At 44.4% G+C, this 17690-nt stretch overlaps 2 protein-coding genes across 3 annotated transcripts in view; both read right to left on the reverse strand.

The window, feature by feature from the left end:
* Positions 1-5155: 5155 nt before the first annotated feature.
* On the reverse strand, positions 5156-9365 carry asb4 (ankyrin repeat and SOCS box containing 4). The gene is made up of 5 exons (XM_036515993.1): positions 9107-9365; positions 8364-8663; positions 7504-7994; positions 6723-6836; positions 5156-6423 (listed from the first exon to the last, which is right to left on the reverse strand). Exons 1-5 carry the CDS (start codon positions 9279-9281, stop codon positions 6235-6237), a joined length of 1269 nt encoding a protein of 422 aa, XP_036371886.1. The 5' UTR covers positions 9282-9365; the 3' UTR covers positions 5156-6234.
* A 5137-nt stretch (positions 9366-14502) lies between these two features.
* The window catches only part of ppp1r9a (protein phosphatase 1, regulatory subunit 9A), a 50094-nt gene continuing 46906 nt past the window's right edge, over positions 14503-17690 (reverse strand). For both annotated transcript variants that reach the window (XM_036555566.1, XM_036555567.1), the window contains one exon: positions 14503-16718. In XM_036555566.1, coding sequence (XP_036411459.1) covers positions 16509-16718 — 210 coding nt within the window. In that variant the 3' untranslated portion in view covers positions 14503-16508. The remainder of the gene's footprint in view (positions 16719-17690) is intronic.

Genomic DNA, 17690 nt, shown 5'->3' on the forward strand with positions numbered 1-17690 from the left:
GAGTACATGTCTGTGTTAAGCTACATACATCATATGCCCAGTATCGCTGTTTAGTCATAAGAAAAGCCGCCTCTTGCCTTTACTTTGCTTGTCCCTTGGTCTGCCTTACATTTTGGTGCTATGTCGAATGATGCTGATTTTCACAGGTTTAGATTATTATTATGAAATGGCAATAATGTTATAACCATCCTAATGTATTACGCTTTGCTTGAATGCTCTGGATTGAAGGACGTCTGAGGGTTGAGTGATTCAGTAGCTCAGCCGCAAATCCCTCATCCCTGGATTTGAACCCGTGTCCCCTCCACAGCGCCGACAACTCCGCCACGCTTCACGCTTTACCTCGCGCTCCCCCTGGCAGGTGGTGTGCGTGACTTCCTGTACCTGCTCCGCCCGCCCGCTTGCAAGTCCTGCATGCTGCGAAACTCCGGTGGTGTAGGCCAGTGCATAGCCTGCAGATACTATGAGTGCATTTCACAGGAGCTGAGCTGTTAAAGGCCTTGTGGGAGCTATTCTGAGATGAAGGATCGTGTGTGTGTGTGTGTGTGTGTGTGTGTGTTTGTGTAATACTCCTGCTCCTTTGCTTCAGTGCCTGTGTATTATTAGGCCTCTCCTCCACACTGTCCTGTAAAAAGCGCCTGCTGCTATGTTGATAGCCATGTGTTTTCCCTCGAGAACCTGTAATAAAGAAACCTGATCTCAATATCCTGCCTGTCAAGCTCTTTTGTGTGTTTATTAGTTCATTAGTTTATTAGGATTTCCATCACCTGTTGCTAATGCAGCAGCTATCCTTCATGTGGTCTACACAAAACAGACATAACATGACATACAGCATACATAGCCATAGCAACAGAAAAGGCAAAACTGCTAAGCTTCTAAAAAATATGAAAATAGCAAAAACACAGAGCTACGAAAATATGAATGAGGAAATAACACTGATCATGTACAATGCATATTCACATCATTGTGACTTTGGATGGGGGGAGGGGGGTATCATGCTATAGGGCATCTCTTAAGTAGTGTTCTCAAGGCATTTATACTTGTTACTGTAGGGATTTCTGATGGAGGAGAGTTCCATGTGAGCATTGCTCTAAATGTGACCAAACATCACTTAAAATCAGTGCTTGTACTGGGGATTGTGAAGAGAACATTTTAACGTGTCTGTTGGGGTATGTGCTGTATGTGATATATGTGAAGTATGTGATGTACACTATATGGACAAAAGTATTCAGACGCCTGACCATTACACCAACAGGGACTGTAATGACATTGTATTCAAATACATATACTTTACTATGGAGTTGGTCCCCCTTTGCAGCTATAACAGCTTCCACTCTTCTTGGAAGGCTTTCCACAAGATTTTGGAGTGTTTCTGTGGGAATTTGTGCTCATTCATTCTCTAGAGCATTTATGAGGTCAGGCACGGATGTTGGACGAGAAGGCCTGGCTCGCAATCTCCGTTCCAGTTCATCCCAAAGGTGCTCGATGATGTTGAGGTCAGGGCTCTGTGCGGGCCAGTCAGGTTCTTCCACACCGATCTCATCAAACCGTGTCTTTATAGTCCTTGCTTTGTGCACTGGGGCACAGTCATGTTGGAATAGAAAAGGGCCTTCCCCAAACTGTTGCCACAAAGTTGGAAGCATAGCATTGTCCAAAATGTCTTGGTATGCTGAAGCATTAAGATTGCCCTTCACTGGAGATAAGGGGCCTAGCCCAAACCCTGAAAAACAGGTGTGGCCAAATACTTTTGTCCATATAGTGTATGTGTGTCAGTGCTGTATATCATTTGATTATATAGGTCAACTGGCAGTTGTGATGCACACATATTTTTCATGAGTACACGTAGAGAGGCCATTGATGTATCTTCTACTTTTAGCCTAGAGAGTTTGGTATGCATGACGTTGGATCTCTTAGTGCAGTGCAGGACAAGACGTGCCAGACCATGTAACAGGGCAGTAGCTGAGATGGGATAAAACTTGTGCTTGAATGCCTCGCACGGTTGACGTCAGTGTTACGTAGGCAGTACATCTTTTTATAGCATACATTGCTCCCCATCTTCACAACCATTTTAATATTTGTTGATCATGACAAATTATCACCTAATGTCATACCACGAAGTTTTGTCTCATCCATCTGTTGAATGGCCACATTACTGTACACATTCAACAGATGTGAAACACCTTTCAGAGAACAGCTTGAACCAAACAAAATGCTTTTAGTTTTGCATGCATTTAAAATCAGTTTACCATTGATCACCCATTCTGGTGCTGACTGTTACTGTTTGTTGAGAGTAACAGTGAATTGTTTGTGGCAGCTGGTATGTATAGGGTCAAGTTGTCAGCATACATAGCTTGCATTGGCAGGATTAGTGGCAGATCACTGGTATAAATGAAAAAACAATAGTGACCTGAGGCAGCTACCCTGTGGTACACTACATCGTACATGTCTAACATTTGAGAGGCTTCTGTTAAAGAACATTCTCTGGGTTCTGTTGGATAAGTAACTCTTTATCCATGAAGTTGTGGATGGTGCAAAATTGTGAGAGGAGAGTTTTTTCAATGATAAATAATGATCAGTAACATCAAATGCTGCACCAAAATTCAATCACCCAACTGCTAATATCATCTTATTATCCATTTGTTTAAGCCAGTTACCTGTCATCTCAGTTAGTGCAGGACATGTGTCACGTGTCCTACCCTAAAACCACGTTGGAAGTCCATAGTTCTCTTGTTAGAAGAATAATTAATCTGAAATTAATCTGTCAATCTCTAATCTGGTCAAACACTGTTTTCTCCAGCAATTTACTGAGAAGAGGCAGCCAATTTAAGGGGCAGCTGTTCTTGACAGTAAAGGGGTGTTTACCATTTTTAAACACTGGAATCACTTCAGCTAGTGGACATACACTCATACTTACACTTAGGTTAAATAAGGCAAATCGGACTGACAATAACGTCTGTAATAATTTTCCCATTTCCCATCAATTTCCCATCCACGTCATCAGTACCAGGAGCTTTTTTATTACTGATAGACAGGAACAAATGTTTAATTTCATTCACATTTATCTGGTCAAACTGGAAACTGGAACTGTGTTATGACGCAAATGGTGTGTGCTAATGGGTTCACATGAAATTGCATCAGAATCTGAAGAAATGATCACAGATAAAAACCGTGATCTAGCCATTTGATCCAAAAGGAGTGGAATTTCCGACGGCTGAAAACTTGTACCACATCGTAGCAGAACGAGAGAGATATGTGTGCTTCAGTACATTAAATGTTCATTATAAATGTTAACTTCTTCTAGTCTTACAAGATGCATGCATTGAAATAAATGCTTGTATAGCACTCTATAGCACTCCTGTTACTTTTTTAAAAGCAGGTTTCAACATGTCTGCAGTGACTGCAGAAGCAGAAAATACTGTAACTCCTGCTCACTGTTGTGTGGGTTCCTCACGACCCAACTTGACGTCGACCACCCCCCCCCCCCCGCCCTTGTTTTCAAAAAGCAGAGCTCACTTTGGCACACACCCAGAGCCTATTCCTGGAAGGAGTCCATGTCGAGAGAACACACTGTTCTCCCTTACGTGACGCGGCTGGTATTATCCGACGGGGCGTCCCGCACGGCGGCCCGGTCCTCATTCACACCGTCGCGCGACGGGCGTCCCGGCGACCTCTCCCTCACCCCCGAGGGCCACCCCATTTATGGGCTTCCAAAGCGGCCCTCTCCTAAATGCCACGAGGCCCGTGCGGTGCCTGCTTCGCTCCGGCAGTGCGGTACGCCTCTGGCCAGTCACTCGCTGTCCCCTGCATGTTAATCAGATTCCTGTTTGAATATGTCATACAATCAGGGTGCATTCAGATGTGTTTTTGTCCTTGCTCCTGCTTTATGTAATGTACTTGAGCCATGTGTTTTGAGTTGCACTGGGCAAGGGTGTCAGATTACATACTGCTGGAGCCACTACTGCTAGTAATACCAAAAAACACCAGTACTAAAACTAATAATTAAGCCTTCAGTATCTTCATTGGTGTAATGTTTTGAGATGTTTACTAGTTTTTCTCTTACAAGGGTGTAGAGGACCAACTCCCCCGCCCCCCCCCAGAGATCTCCTTTGATGACAACTGGAGATAAGGGTCGCTGGTCTGGAAGAGTCATTGCTTCCAGACGAGTGGGTGTCCATGCAGAGGACCCGGACGGGGAGATCCGCATCCAGCCCGTGTTTGACAAGACAATCGCCAAGCTGCCATGTCACTGTGTGGGCGGGAGCCTGCGTTTGCAACACCCCCATAATTAACGCTTCAGACTAAACCCAACATCCGAAAGAAAAGAAAGCCCGAGCTCCCCTCTGAAATAAAAGGTCTCTGCTTCGTATGCGAGTGAGCGGTCACTTCCTGCACGCGGTTCTGTTTTTGCCGGCGGGCGATCACCATGCCAGCTGCTCCCGGCCCAGGAGGGAACGGCTCCTGCATGATAGCTGGTTTTAAATAGACAGGTTCTCTCGGCAAAGCTGGGAACGCTGCCCTCACCCGTCGAGAGGAGAAAAACTGAAAATAAATGAAGATGGCTAACTTGCGTCGGATGCTTTTTTATCTCTGGTAAGAAAATGGTGGCCATGAAAAGGTTATTAAGCATTAACAATTTCACCATAGCTGCCTGACCCAGCCACAGTCACATGGCCCTCTTCAGACCAGACAATTACAGCGGGTGGTGGTTTCATAGTCACGTGACATTTAAAGGGTACCTTTCAAGAAATAACAACCAACCTCATGGCAACCCTCACACAATTTCCAGAATCCATGGCTCTTTGCAAATTGCATTATTTCTCATTGTTTAGAAACAACCCTTGAACACTAACATGCATAGAGACAGACTAAATGCTCAAGCAAATGGTAGATACAGTTTACACGCAGTTTCTACTGCGTGCCGTGTGCTAGGGTAAATAGCATGCAACCAAGTCGCGCTCATAGTGCATGGTGGGGTCTGTATGCAAACAGGAAGGAAGTGAGAGTACTTACGCATTAACTTTTTACATTGTGTTTATTCCAAAACAATTCATACACTGCCAGTCAAAGAATGGTCGCATATGGAAACATATACCAGCACTGAGCATTTCATTATTTTTTAATCTAGGCTGCCCAGTCTGAAGCCACTGATTTGAAATCTTCAGCAAGATCAGAGGAGCCAGAACATTGCAGATGCATATGATAACAGGATACGGGCACTTGTTTTTCTACTGGTAGTGTGGTAGGCGTGCTTTGGGGAGGAGGAAACCGAGGTCATGTGTTGGTCATCAGTCACCTGACTTCAAACAGACTACAGACAAGATGTGTGAGCAGAACTGAGAGAATTCCGGATTGCTGTGAGCGCTACGTGGGAAGCACTACCAATGGTTGCTATTCTTAAAACACCCTTGTTTAAGAGGGACTGACGACAATGAAAAGCTTTGGATTAATTATATGAGAGGGCAAACGTGGCAACCTTTTTGCTAAAAGATGAGACCAGCTCAACTGGAGGCTTTTCAGGTGAATACTTCACAGCAGTCACGTTTCAGTGACCGAGAACCAACCGGTCCTGACCGGCACGGTCATCCGTTAAGTACGCGTCATTAGTGCATTTTGTTTTACCACAAAAAAGTTTTAACCTAAAAAATTATTGAAAACTCTGAGGGTTATACATCATCTTCTCCTTTGGAGCGTAGGAGTTGCATTGTGTCATGCCAGTATTGTTAGGGAAAGTCTCTTACTTCCATGCGACTTGATTGAGTTTTAAAGTGAAAAGCTGATGGTTAAGTATTCAAGGTGCAATTTGGAATCTCTTGCTAACAAAGGACTAATGGCTAAGGCACCTTCTCCCATTCAGGGCATGTCCCTTAAGTGCCACGAGCGCACCCCGCGACATTATCCGACTGCATTAAATCGGATGAAACCCACTCATAACCTGCCTGAAATGGATTCGCATTCTCCCCATTATTACCATCTCCAGACTCGTTTAATTACAGCGCTAATTGCATTTACCATACACAGACAAAAGGCCAACTTTGCAGGCGGATCGCTTCAGTTCGGGGGAGCGAATTTTCAGCGAGACAGTTCTCTCTCTTAAAGTGCTTTCAGGCACCTTTCAAGCCAACTGTATGTGGCATCTTAACCTGCTGGGGGGGAAGTGAAAGATTTATTTACTTTTTCAAAATGGTCCCTTTCTTGATGTTCATCAAGAACAGACCGAGCAGATGAAGGCGCAACCCCTCAGTAGATGATTCCCTCCGGTTCCAGCAGCAGGTACCTCTGCAGGGCGGGCGGAATGGGCAGCTGACCGATGCCCCTGTGGCACCGGTTGTACAGGCGCATCCGAATGGCACACCTGGCCAGATGCAGCAGGGAGCGCGGGCTGTCGTCGCAGACGGCGAACATGGAGTCGTAGAATTCCTTGTGTCGCTGGGAAAACAGAGGAAGATGAAAACGCACGATAAACACAGGGACCTGTTTTCAAAACACAGGATCCGCAAGATCAGTAGGTTCTGAACACAGCTCTTTCCATAACACGTCCTGTAAAAAATGTTGAAGCGCTTCGGCGCTCAACAAGTTGTGTAACCCGCACCTTAGCATATGAGTCTAAACAGTACTGGAAGCCACAGAATCAATTCAATTTCATTTGTTTTATGTAATGTGCTGCAACAGTTAACATATATAAACAGTGATGACATTAGAAATGAATCCTGGTGAACATAGATTACCTGGTACGAATCATCAGGAATAGCAGCCCTCCATTTCCTTGTGGATTTGATATGTTCGTATGAGTTTATCAGCACTTCAACTGCCCTGGGAAACTCATGGCACTCTTGGAGCACCTATAGAAAGTTATATATTGTAGAAAAAGATAACAGAGTGGCTGACAGTAGTGCAAATGTTGCATGGTTTGACACATGGTAGTGACTGTTTACTGTAAATATTCATGTTTCTGTGAATGCAACATGGTCACTGTGGCATAAAAGATGGCCTTGGGTTCTAAGTGCACTGACAATTTCTCCCAGTCAAAGAGTCTTAAGGATGTTAGGAGTGGCTCTATGAGAAAATGAAACTGGGGGAAAGTCGTCAGTTGGACATACCAGGCATTGGTGAAACAGCCTTATAAAGGATTCTGTGCTGGATGCTTTTTTGCCAGAGAAAACATTCAATTGTTTTTTTTAAATCTGATTTTACTAGACATGCTTGTTAAATAGCAGTGAAATTAGCTTCTGATCATTTTTTATGAGAACATCTTGAGTTCTGCAGGGTAAAACTACACCCAATGAAAGCTATTATTGTAAGACTTCTGTATTCACTGGTTATTGTAGCACCGTGTGGATTGGCACATGTTCAGATGTGGACAGGTGTTCTATTATTTCCTCTGCGTACTGTTGATGATGCGACATCGTTACATGCAATTTAGCTCCCTTGCAAGTCGCTCTGGATAACAGAGTCTGCCAAGCGACGAAATCTAAACTGGGCTACTGACAGGGAGCCGTGCCGGGGTACCTTGTGGAACTGCGGGGGGTATATCCTGGCCGCCCCGTGGTTGAGCAGCAGCTGGTAGCAGACGTCGGGCTGGCCGGCGGGCCTCACTTGCGCCACCTTGAGGACGTACTGGATGGGCGCGCAGCCGTTGATGTCCATGAGGCGCGGGTCGGCGCCCGCCTCAAGCAGCATCTGCATGAGCACGCGGTCGCAGTTCCACGCCGCCTTGTGCAGCGCCGTCTTGTCGTCCTCCTCCTGCAGGTTGACGGTGGCGCCCAGGTCCAGCAGCATCCGGCACACCAGGTGGTGGTCCTCGCTGTATACCTGCTCGCGCTGGTTGAACGCCCAGAAGGCGGCGGTGATGAGCGGCGTCTCGGAGTGCGCGTTGGGCGCGTTTATCGAGCCGCCGTACCGCACGTACAGGTTGATGTGCTCCGGGAGGCCGAAGCGGGCCGCCGTGTGCAGCGGCGTGTCCTCCTCGCTGTTCTCGCTGCGCTTGTTCACCTGCGCCCCTGGGCCCGGCGCAACGAGAGCACGTGAAAATGCATTCTCCTCTGAGTGCATTTCACACTCTGCTAATCCTCACCACAGCACTAATAAACACCACCACACTGACACAATACACACTCAATCTCATTAAATTATCATTCAGCAGACGCTCTTATCCAGAGTGACTTACATAGGCATAGTTTTATCCATTTATACAGCTGGACATTTACTGAGGCAATTGTGTGTTACCTTTCGGTTACAAGCCCTCCTCCTTACCACTACACCACACCACAACACTAGAAATCTCATTTTACATACACACATATATATATATACACACACACACACACACACTGAATAGGCACATACATTCAGCTTAGAGTTCAGCACACCTTTTCGAATGAGTGTCCTTGCGCAGGGAAATGACTCCTTGGTGATGCAGTAATGCAGTGGACTGTGGCCGCTCAAGGAGGTGCTGTTCACTCGGGCTCCGTGTCTAAGGAGGAGGGTGACAAAGTCGCTGTTGGAGACCTCGCACGCCACGTGCAGGGGGGTCTTGCCGTTGGGCTTCCGGTTGACCGCGGCACCGTTCTGCAGGAGCACCAGCGCGCTCGCCACAGAGTTATACATGACGCACACGTGGAGACCCGTGGCCCAAGAGGATTCCAGCTTGTATCCAGGCAACCAATAACCTTAAAAAAGCGAACCATAAAAATAATAATAAAAACAGGAGAGAAGCTACGCGATATATATAATGCTTTCCCTTCACTGGTTACATTGTGTGAAAATTGCACGGGGAAAGTTAATTGCATATGGGTTTGAGAAAACTGCGAGGGAGGGGGTGTTATTCGCAAACAACAGTCAGGCATACCGAATGTACCCTCTTCTTGATCATGCAGAAAATACTCGCAAGATTGGGAAAGAATCCAATCGAAGCCTGTGACTTTGGAAGAGGTTTGTCTCCCCCCAGTGGTGACTTTTATAGTTTATCCTTGTCGCGCTTTCTTGGCCGTGAGCCTACGAACGTCAACGGTTGTGTTGCAGTCGCAGTTCTTGTCCTTGACCAGTTCACAGCGTCTGGACCGACTGCTGTCTGAAACAGGCGATTGAAAAGGGCTCTCTTCTCCGCCCTTACCTTGTTTGTACGAAGCCAGGATCATGCTTCTGTCTTCCACCTCAAAGATAGTGTCTATGTCTATACTGCTGCGCAGTATCTCTTCCACGTCGTCGGCGTCGTCGCTTTGCAGCGCCATCAGGAACCGAGAGTTCATCGTCTTTGCAGCTTCGGCCCGCTTGACCCAACCTTGCATGTCCGACCTGCCGCAACATGGGCATGCAGGAATTCGGCGCAGTCAGTGCACAAGTGGGGTCCTTCGAACTGAACTCGGCTGCGTCACGGTGAAGGCAGGGATCCGGCCAGTGTGTAACAAAATCACTGCAGTGTCATATTTGTCAGGCTATTTATAGAGAGTGAGGGCAGAGAAGGGCACGACTGCTATGGAGACAGACGACATACTTGCGAGGGTCGTTGGATATAATTATAACAATGCGCCGCATTATTTCTCAGGGATATAAAGGGGTAACGGTAGAACGCATATTGAAAATATTAAATTACATTATTGCCATTTCAAAAACGTTGTACGTTGGTTGGTCCACGGCAGCCCTGTTAAGTTATCTGTAGCCTGGCTGATCATGCTAAAACTTTATGCAAAGGATGTTTAGCACGAGGCCATTCTAAAATTCATGAAATATCAATTTTCCAAACCTTATTGTCAAATGACTCGGTAAAGGGGTAGCTCTTTATTTTAAGGGTGCCTTTACACCGATGAATCTATTACGTGCTACGCTGACCTAGGCCTATATAACGGAATTCACAGCCATTAAATTCATAGCTAGATATAGTTCTCATAAATGGCAAATTGATGTAGAGCATGATTCTGACATTGCAGGCCCAATGCATTTAATATAAGTGGTAATGAATTTTAATGTGTATAATCATATAAGAAAGAGTTACGTAGGTCTTATTATGTTTGTTGTCACAGTACGGTAAGAGTACCAGGTAACAGAGCTTTCAGTGGTAAATGGCAAATTGCCTTTAGCTCAACTGGTAATGAAATTGGTGATTAGTTGTGCGAGGAGAACAGGGGTCGGAGCTCAGTCGCAGAGTTCTCTCACGTTCCTTATACATGTCGTATGTCAGGTCAATCAAATACCACGCGGAAGGGTTCCCATAGTAACAATCTCTGATGTGTGGATACTGCCTACTACTTTAAAAGACTAAAACAGACATAATAGTTTATGAGCAGTTAAGAAAATTTTAAAAAAATGTAAAATTATTTTACGTTATGAGTGCAGCATGTAAGTTAAATATAAAGTCAATACTTTCGATGGTTTTGGAACAAAGGCAGCTTTCAATTTGTAAATAAATCCAATATGGCAACAGTAACATTTGACTTACTCTGTGAAATTTATCTCCTCTAGGCTCTTCTCATCGCCATCGCCCTCAGCAGTCTGGGAAAGATTTGAATTTCGGTGTCATACAAGTACTGTACTGTGCTGTAAAACAAATATACAAAACATTAAATTCATATGACTTTGTGAAAGAGAGAATATTGTAATAACCATACTCCCTCAAAAGATATGAATTGGAATTCGAGTAATTAAAAAATGTTGCTAGGAAATTCTTGTTGTTCAATAATAGTGTTTTGAGGTCAATAATTAAATATGTTGTGATCTAATGCCCTCTAGTGGTTAAAAGGGCCTATATAGTCACAGACGGCAGTGAAGAGTTATATTTATTTCATGTTTTGGAATGCCCCACAAAATTATTCATGAAATTCTGTTAATACTATCAGGGACTGGTTGAAAGTCAAACACTTGTTCTATTATGATTATTGAGATCATAATGTGTTATGTTATATTTTGTATTGTATTTTAGCACTTGTGGGTGATATATCTACACTGAACAAAGTGTGTGAGATGACAGTAACTCTGCTCCTTAAATGATCAGCCTATTTCCACATTCGTCACTACAAAATGCCTTAACACTGGGGCACTTTACATCCTTATTCATCAGTGTCCTTCTCAGGAATTCAATTTTCTCCAACATCCCCCTGAATCACCTTTCTCTTTGCTGCTGTAAATAGCGACTATAGCATAATTTTATATCCTATGCCTTTCCGGAACCGAGTTCTTTGTTCCAGTGTTGCTGCAGCCATATGCTAATCAGGCTGTATCTATTGTCTGACAGCTGGATTCTTATCGTTAAGATCCATTTTAAATAGCTGTGCCCTGTTATGTCTCATCACCTCTAGTTAATGTGCCTGAGGCACAGCTGCCCACGTATGGACGTCTGTTGGTGGAGAGACAAATTACTCTTTATCAAGCTTTCAGAAAATGTTCTCCTGTAAGGTTACATTTGTTTATTCTGTTGCGGAGAGCCGGGGACTGTTATTATACCGCATCGGATGTGACATGCCATTTCACGCTGAGATGTAAGATGCTCTGGGATAAATTCGCACAGCGTCTGCAGCAGGCAGGCTTCGGGGATGGCACAAGCTTCCGTCTGGGCTTCTTCAGCCAGCAGGGAGCCAGGCTTTCAGCAATGCCAGCAATAAAGTCAGACGGAAGCGTTGCTGCAGAGCCGACTGGTGTTTAGCTTAAAAAGCAGGGCACTGTCACTGACTGCAGATGCTGCAGTTACATCCGAGAATTCTTCCTGCGTTTTGTCGTTCCAGTCCTTTTTATGCCGGGTCACATAAAAAATCAGATGTTTTTATTTATTTAGATAGATTAAACCTTCTACTTGGTAAAACATGTTTATAGGCTTTTAACTGAAATTGTGCACTGTATATCTCAGAGTGGAAATAAATCACCTGCATGCTTTGAATATCAGTGAAGGAATACCTTGGATACTAGAGTGGTCCTAAATTCAAGTGGAAATGCTTTTAGCTGCATATTTTACAAGTCACTGTTCCTCCATCAAGTTTCAAGAGGCCGAATTTACTGACCAATCAGGTACTCAGTGAATTTCATGTATGGTACATTGAGGGCCACTTAACCATGCTTTGACTAAGTCATGCATGCATGCAAGCCAAAATTACAGCATAACAACGCCTCTCAACTTGATTTTCATTCTTGAGCATTTCATTCAGGGTAGTGATGGTAACCAAGGGCCTTCCAGATGTGTTAAAACATTTGCTTCAGTGACTGTAGCTCCCGTCTGGTTCAGTGGTTTCTGTCTCAAGACCCTATATGGCCTCTGACATGTGTACACCTGTATACCTGCTCCTTCTCCGAGCTGTTTACATTAATGACATCAACATATGCTATGCATATAGTAGGTATCTGTGGCATTAGCCCTACTTACATGAGATACTGCGTTTATTTCAAACGGATACCATTGCCTCAGTGTTACCTTCTTTGTCATTAATAATTTAATTGATTTACATCTACAGCTGTATGTTTATTTCCTCTTTTCAAACAGCTCATATATATTCTTAGTTCATATTCATATTAGAATATGGTAATGCATCATCACATGCTCCTGCTGCAACGGAGCCAAGAGGATTTGCCTCAGCATCTCCCCAGTCCACATAGCATGCTCAGCCAGAAAGCAGCTCTCTGTGAGACATATTAAGGTGGTGAAACTGTCCTTCACACACTCTCCGTGTGTGTTTAACCGTGGCGGCTGCAGTCACGCACCAGCAGGAGAGATGCCCTTCACGGTAACCTGCAACGCGGAGCGGGGAAAGCGGAAAAAAAAAAGACTCGCACAGCCAGTCTGGAATGAACTTTCACTGTATTTCTCTGACAGGATACTCATTGGTGTAAGGTGTATTTACAAAGCAACAGGATCCAGGGTAACGCAGGCCTATCAGAGGCTGAGTCCCACCGTCTGTAAACAACGGAATGGGCACTTGAACTCAAACTCAGAACGGAGTGCTGTCGGGACAGACTTGGCACCTAGGGCTCCTTCATGCAGGTATGATGTAAGAAAACATACAAACAAAAGCTAGGATCTTTCACATGCTATTTGTACCGGCTGTACCTACGTTGGCTTGACTTCTACTGTTAAACTCAAGATACTGCAGAACGAACCCATACAAAGTGTTTTTACACTCCAAAACAGTGTTTTTATACTTTTATACTGCAAAAGTGTTTTTTTTTTTTTTTTTACAATGGTTATACTTCTTCCAGTGCGACCTTTAGCTGCCCTTTCAACATTTCAGTAGTACCAAATGGCCTCTGCCTACCCACAATGCATCCTGTCCTCAACTTGGAGTAATGGATTTAAGCAAGTGTCTCATTGTTGTTTTTTTTTTGTTGTTTTTTTATTTCTTACATAACGTGATGAGAACATGATATGAATGATAAATGTTTAGTAAGAAAAGAAAACAGTTTCATAAATCCATCACGCAAATTAAGGACAAACTGCACTGTGGTGAGACTCAACAGAGGCCTATGTAGACATGGTCACGAAAAATATTTAACAAAATGCAACACATACTGTACACACGATGTGAGAGTGCAGTGCTATGTACATCTTTGTTATCAAACCTGATCAGCAGCTGAGATTACCCCCCGTTCACATTTACATGGACAGACTACGTAGCCCTCGACATGTTCCCCGCAATGAGGATACACAATATAAAACAAGGCTTTTCCGAGGTTATATTGCTTTCTGCGTTTACAAAATACATCAAGTGCTATCCGACAACAGACTGGAGTTCTGGGACATCTAGAGTACGTTCTGTTCCAGTGCTTGAGGCTGCGAGATCGAGCCATTGTGTGAGGAAGAAATTGATGAGAATTTGTCTCTTTCTTTCTTGCACCATAAACTCTTTATAAAAGCCTTCTCAGCCCATAAAATAAAGACCAGGGTTTTTGTTCTTCAAGTCTTAGTTTTTGCTGGACTCGGGGAGAGGGTACAGAAATAAAATTTGCCACGAAAGCGGGGATGTACTTGCGTTTCTCACAACAGGACTTCAAATTATGTGTACACACAAACACTATGCTTAATAATATTAGGTTTTGTTAAATAATACCCAGTTTCTTAATCACAATTGCATTTCAAACATCAGTTCTTGGGATGATTTGGTATTAGCAAAAATAGAGATGAACAAAAGTTAGGCACAATCGGGGGCTAATCTATGAAATTTCCATAACTATTTCCATAACTATTCATAAGCGATTTAGAGATGCTTCAAAATAAAATGAAGTAAAAAAGGATAAAATTTGCATCTAAGGCTGTGCATAAGACCAGTGTCTCTGCTGAATAAGAATTTGCCTACCCTGTACAAATTTCCAGATGTCAATCCTGTAAGAGGTTAATGAACAAACACAACATTTTAGCCTTTACAGTCAAAACCTGAGCCTTCAATTCAAACAAACAAAATGTCCAGTGCAACCAGACAACCAAAGACAAATTGAGAAGCTACCAGCTAACACATGCACAAGGGAAAAATGAACATGCATTTGTGGACATCACAATGATGCGAGTTAACACAACACAAGCATGACACTGTTCCTTGGCAGAAAAACAAAACAGCCATGGACACTTAACCTCGAGGGCTTAAAGTTCACTTGTGTGCACTATAAAAATGTCAAAGAACACTGAAATGTTTTAATGCCTACAGAGCGCTTCCTCATCGCTGCGCGATTAGGCAAGATCGATAAAAAAAGGGACAACAACACATGGTACGGTGTGTGGAATGCATGAACCCGTTAACAGAGCACACCGCCTGACCAAACACTTTGAGGTGAAAAGAGTGAGACAGGATCTTTGCTTAAGGAAACAGGAAATCCTGTGCACATCTGATAACTGGCACAGGTGCAGGTTAACAAAAGGTCATAAAACAGAGGAAAAAGTAGCATACCTGCATTTACTTCTATTTATCTTTTTACTGCAAACAAAAGAACAAAGGTTCAACCTCTCAGTCTGATGGAAACCATGCAGACTGAAATGTTGTTCTCTTTTGCAATAAATCCCCTGGGGGCATTTGAACTGTGTGGGTATGTTCTTTTTCCTGTTGAAATGGGATCTTTCCTGCACAGGACTGAGTCCCACAACAAATGACGGTGTGCTAAATCAAGCTAAATCAAGCCAAATCAAGCCAAATCAAGTGCGGAACATGACGCAACCACACCTTGCTGCACGCCATGCTCCTTTCAGTGCTTTTCACAGGTCAAACATAAAAAAATATATATATATATACAGGTGGATTGAGTAATGAGGTACTTGGGACACTGCACACAGGGGCCTGTGTCCCAGAGAATATACCATTCCAAAGGCAAAATGGATTCCCATGAATACTCGGAGCCCTAAAACAACTCAAAACGGAGCTTGCTAAAGCGACAGAGGTAAACTGCACTTTCAGAGTGCCGTGTTCTTGTCGTCGGGAGTGCTGTTTGGTATGTCTTCCATTCATGAAATGCCCACTGTCCATTGTCCTTCAGTATTTGCCCGACACATGGATGATCACTGTCCACAAGGCTCTCGGCCCCTGAACTGAAGCAGAGGGATCGTCTCCTATGAAGAGAGGAAAGGATGAGTTTCTTGGTTCTGGTGGCACGAGTAGGGTATGGGTAGTCCATCTCTGAGCTGACCCTCCCTGTCCGATCCCAGGCCACTCTGCCGCCCATGCGCTGTCTGGGTGTCCCGTCACAAACCCAGCCCTTTCCACAGCATTGCATGCTGGGATGTCATTCTCCTCCAGACAGCGTACTGTACAGCATCCCAAGGACACAGATGCAGCACAGTACAGCAGCAGCTCGCTCGAGACAGGTGCGGACGCTCAGAGGATGCTCTGACGCTTGGAACTCCAGCAGGAACTTGCCTTCACTCCAGTCCCAGCTGCATGAAAAGGTTTCCAGTTTCTCTAGTTCCGATTGGATGGAAGCAGCAGCCAAACGAATTGAAACAATGTAACATAAATATAGTCCGGGAATGGCTATGAGCTCCAGGCCATGGGCTAGTGTGCTTCCACAAAGCAATTGATTTAATAAATCTGCACAGCATATAGACAAGTTCCTCATATTAAAAATGGCACATCAGACTTCTGTTATATTTATATATATATATGTATATATTTACAATAACATTATGCCTAAAGGTGCTTGAAGTACAGCTTATAAAGACGATCACCATAGACCCATATGAAGCTGACATGAGGTTGAGTGTGAATGTCTTAAGATCAGACTGAGTGACAGAATACTGCAAACAGAGATGAATTTGGGGTAAAACAAACCAAAACGTGTAAAAAAAAAAAGGTTGAAACCGTTCCACAAACTGAAGCACGAGTGAAATGAAGGCAGCTTTCCGCGTTCCCCCCCCCCCGCCATCCTCCACTCCGCTGGCCTGGGGAGTTTTGGTTTAGTCCAGTCCAGCTGACACCCCAGGGGCCTCTGAAAGTGACGTCCTGTACTGTCATTCACGCAGGTCCTCGTTCGGTCTCCCGAACGTCCGGGAGAACGCTGCCCCGGGGTCACGGGCGGCTCGCTCTCCCTGATGGGGCCCCCCCCCCCCGCCGGCAGCATCACTCGGCGGCGCCCTCTGTAGGGTCGCTGGAGGACCTGCCGGCCTTGCGGGCCTTCTTCTGCAGCTGCTCCAGCTCCCTGCGCCGCGCCTTCTCCCGCTGCCGCTCCAGCTTCTCCCGGCTCCGCCGCGCCTTCTCCATCAGCGCCTTCAGGTCCTTCACCTTCCTCTTTATCAGCGCCCGGTCCTGCGAGGACGCCACGCCCAGGGCCTGCACGCACAGGGGAGAACGCTGGATTACGACCATCATCATCCTCATCATCACCATCATCCTCTTCATAATCTTCATCAGCATCATCATCATCATCATAATCCCTATCATCATCACAATAATCATCGTCATCATCCTCATCGTAATCCTCATCATCATCATCATCCTCATTACCACAATCATCATCATTATCACAATCATCATCATTATTTAAATCATCATCATCATCATCCTCTTCATAATCTTCATCAGCATCATCATCATCATAATCCCTATCATCGTCATCACAATAATCATCATGATCCTCATCGTAATCCTCATCATCATCATCCTCATTATCACAATCATCATCATTATTTAAATCATCATCATCATCACAATCACCATCATCCATTACTACTACCATCATCATCCATGATTACTGATGTTCCAAATGAAGATTCACCATCATCCATTACTACTACCATCATCATCCACGATTATTGATGTTCCAAATGAAGACTCAGGAGGAGAATTTTTTGACAATCCCTATGCCATTAACCAACCGTAGACACGGTTCATGCAATGCTGTTCACAACTATGAAACTCCCACTCTCTACTTCCTTTAAGCGTCAGCTGTTCACAGCATCCCTCCTCCACCCCATCTCCCTCTTTTCTTCATTCTGTTTATCATGTCCCCGCAGGCGGTCAACAACCCTGGCCCGCGGCCAGGTGCAATCCCTTCATCATACTCCAAGCCAAACAAAAGTACTGCTCTGACCATTCCAAACACAACCTTCACACTTGATGTGTACCTACTAAATTAAAATTATTATCGTCATCATCCATTACTATTATTATTTTCATCATCCGTCATCATCATTATTATTAATAGCAGCAGTGGTAGCAGTAGCAGAACTGCTATTATCATTATGATGGTGATTATGATTATTGCACGATTGCTAAATGCCCTTATCCTGAGGACTGAAAAGC

This window comes from Megalops cyprinoides, chromosome 21 (genome assembly GCF_013368585.1).
Source record: "Megalops cyprinoides isolate fMegCyp1 chromosome 21, fMegCyp1.pri, whole genome shotgun sequence".
Lineage (NCBI taxonomy): Eukaryota > Metazoa > Chordata > Actinopteri > Elopiformes > Megalopidae > Megalops > Megalops cyprinoides.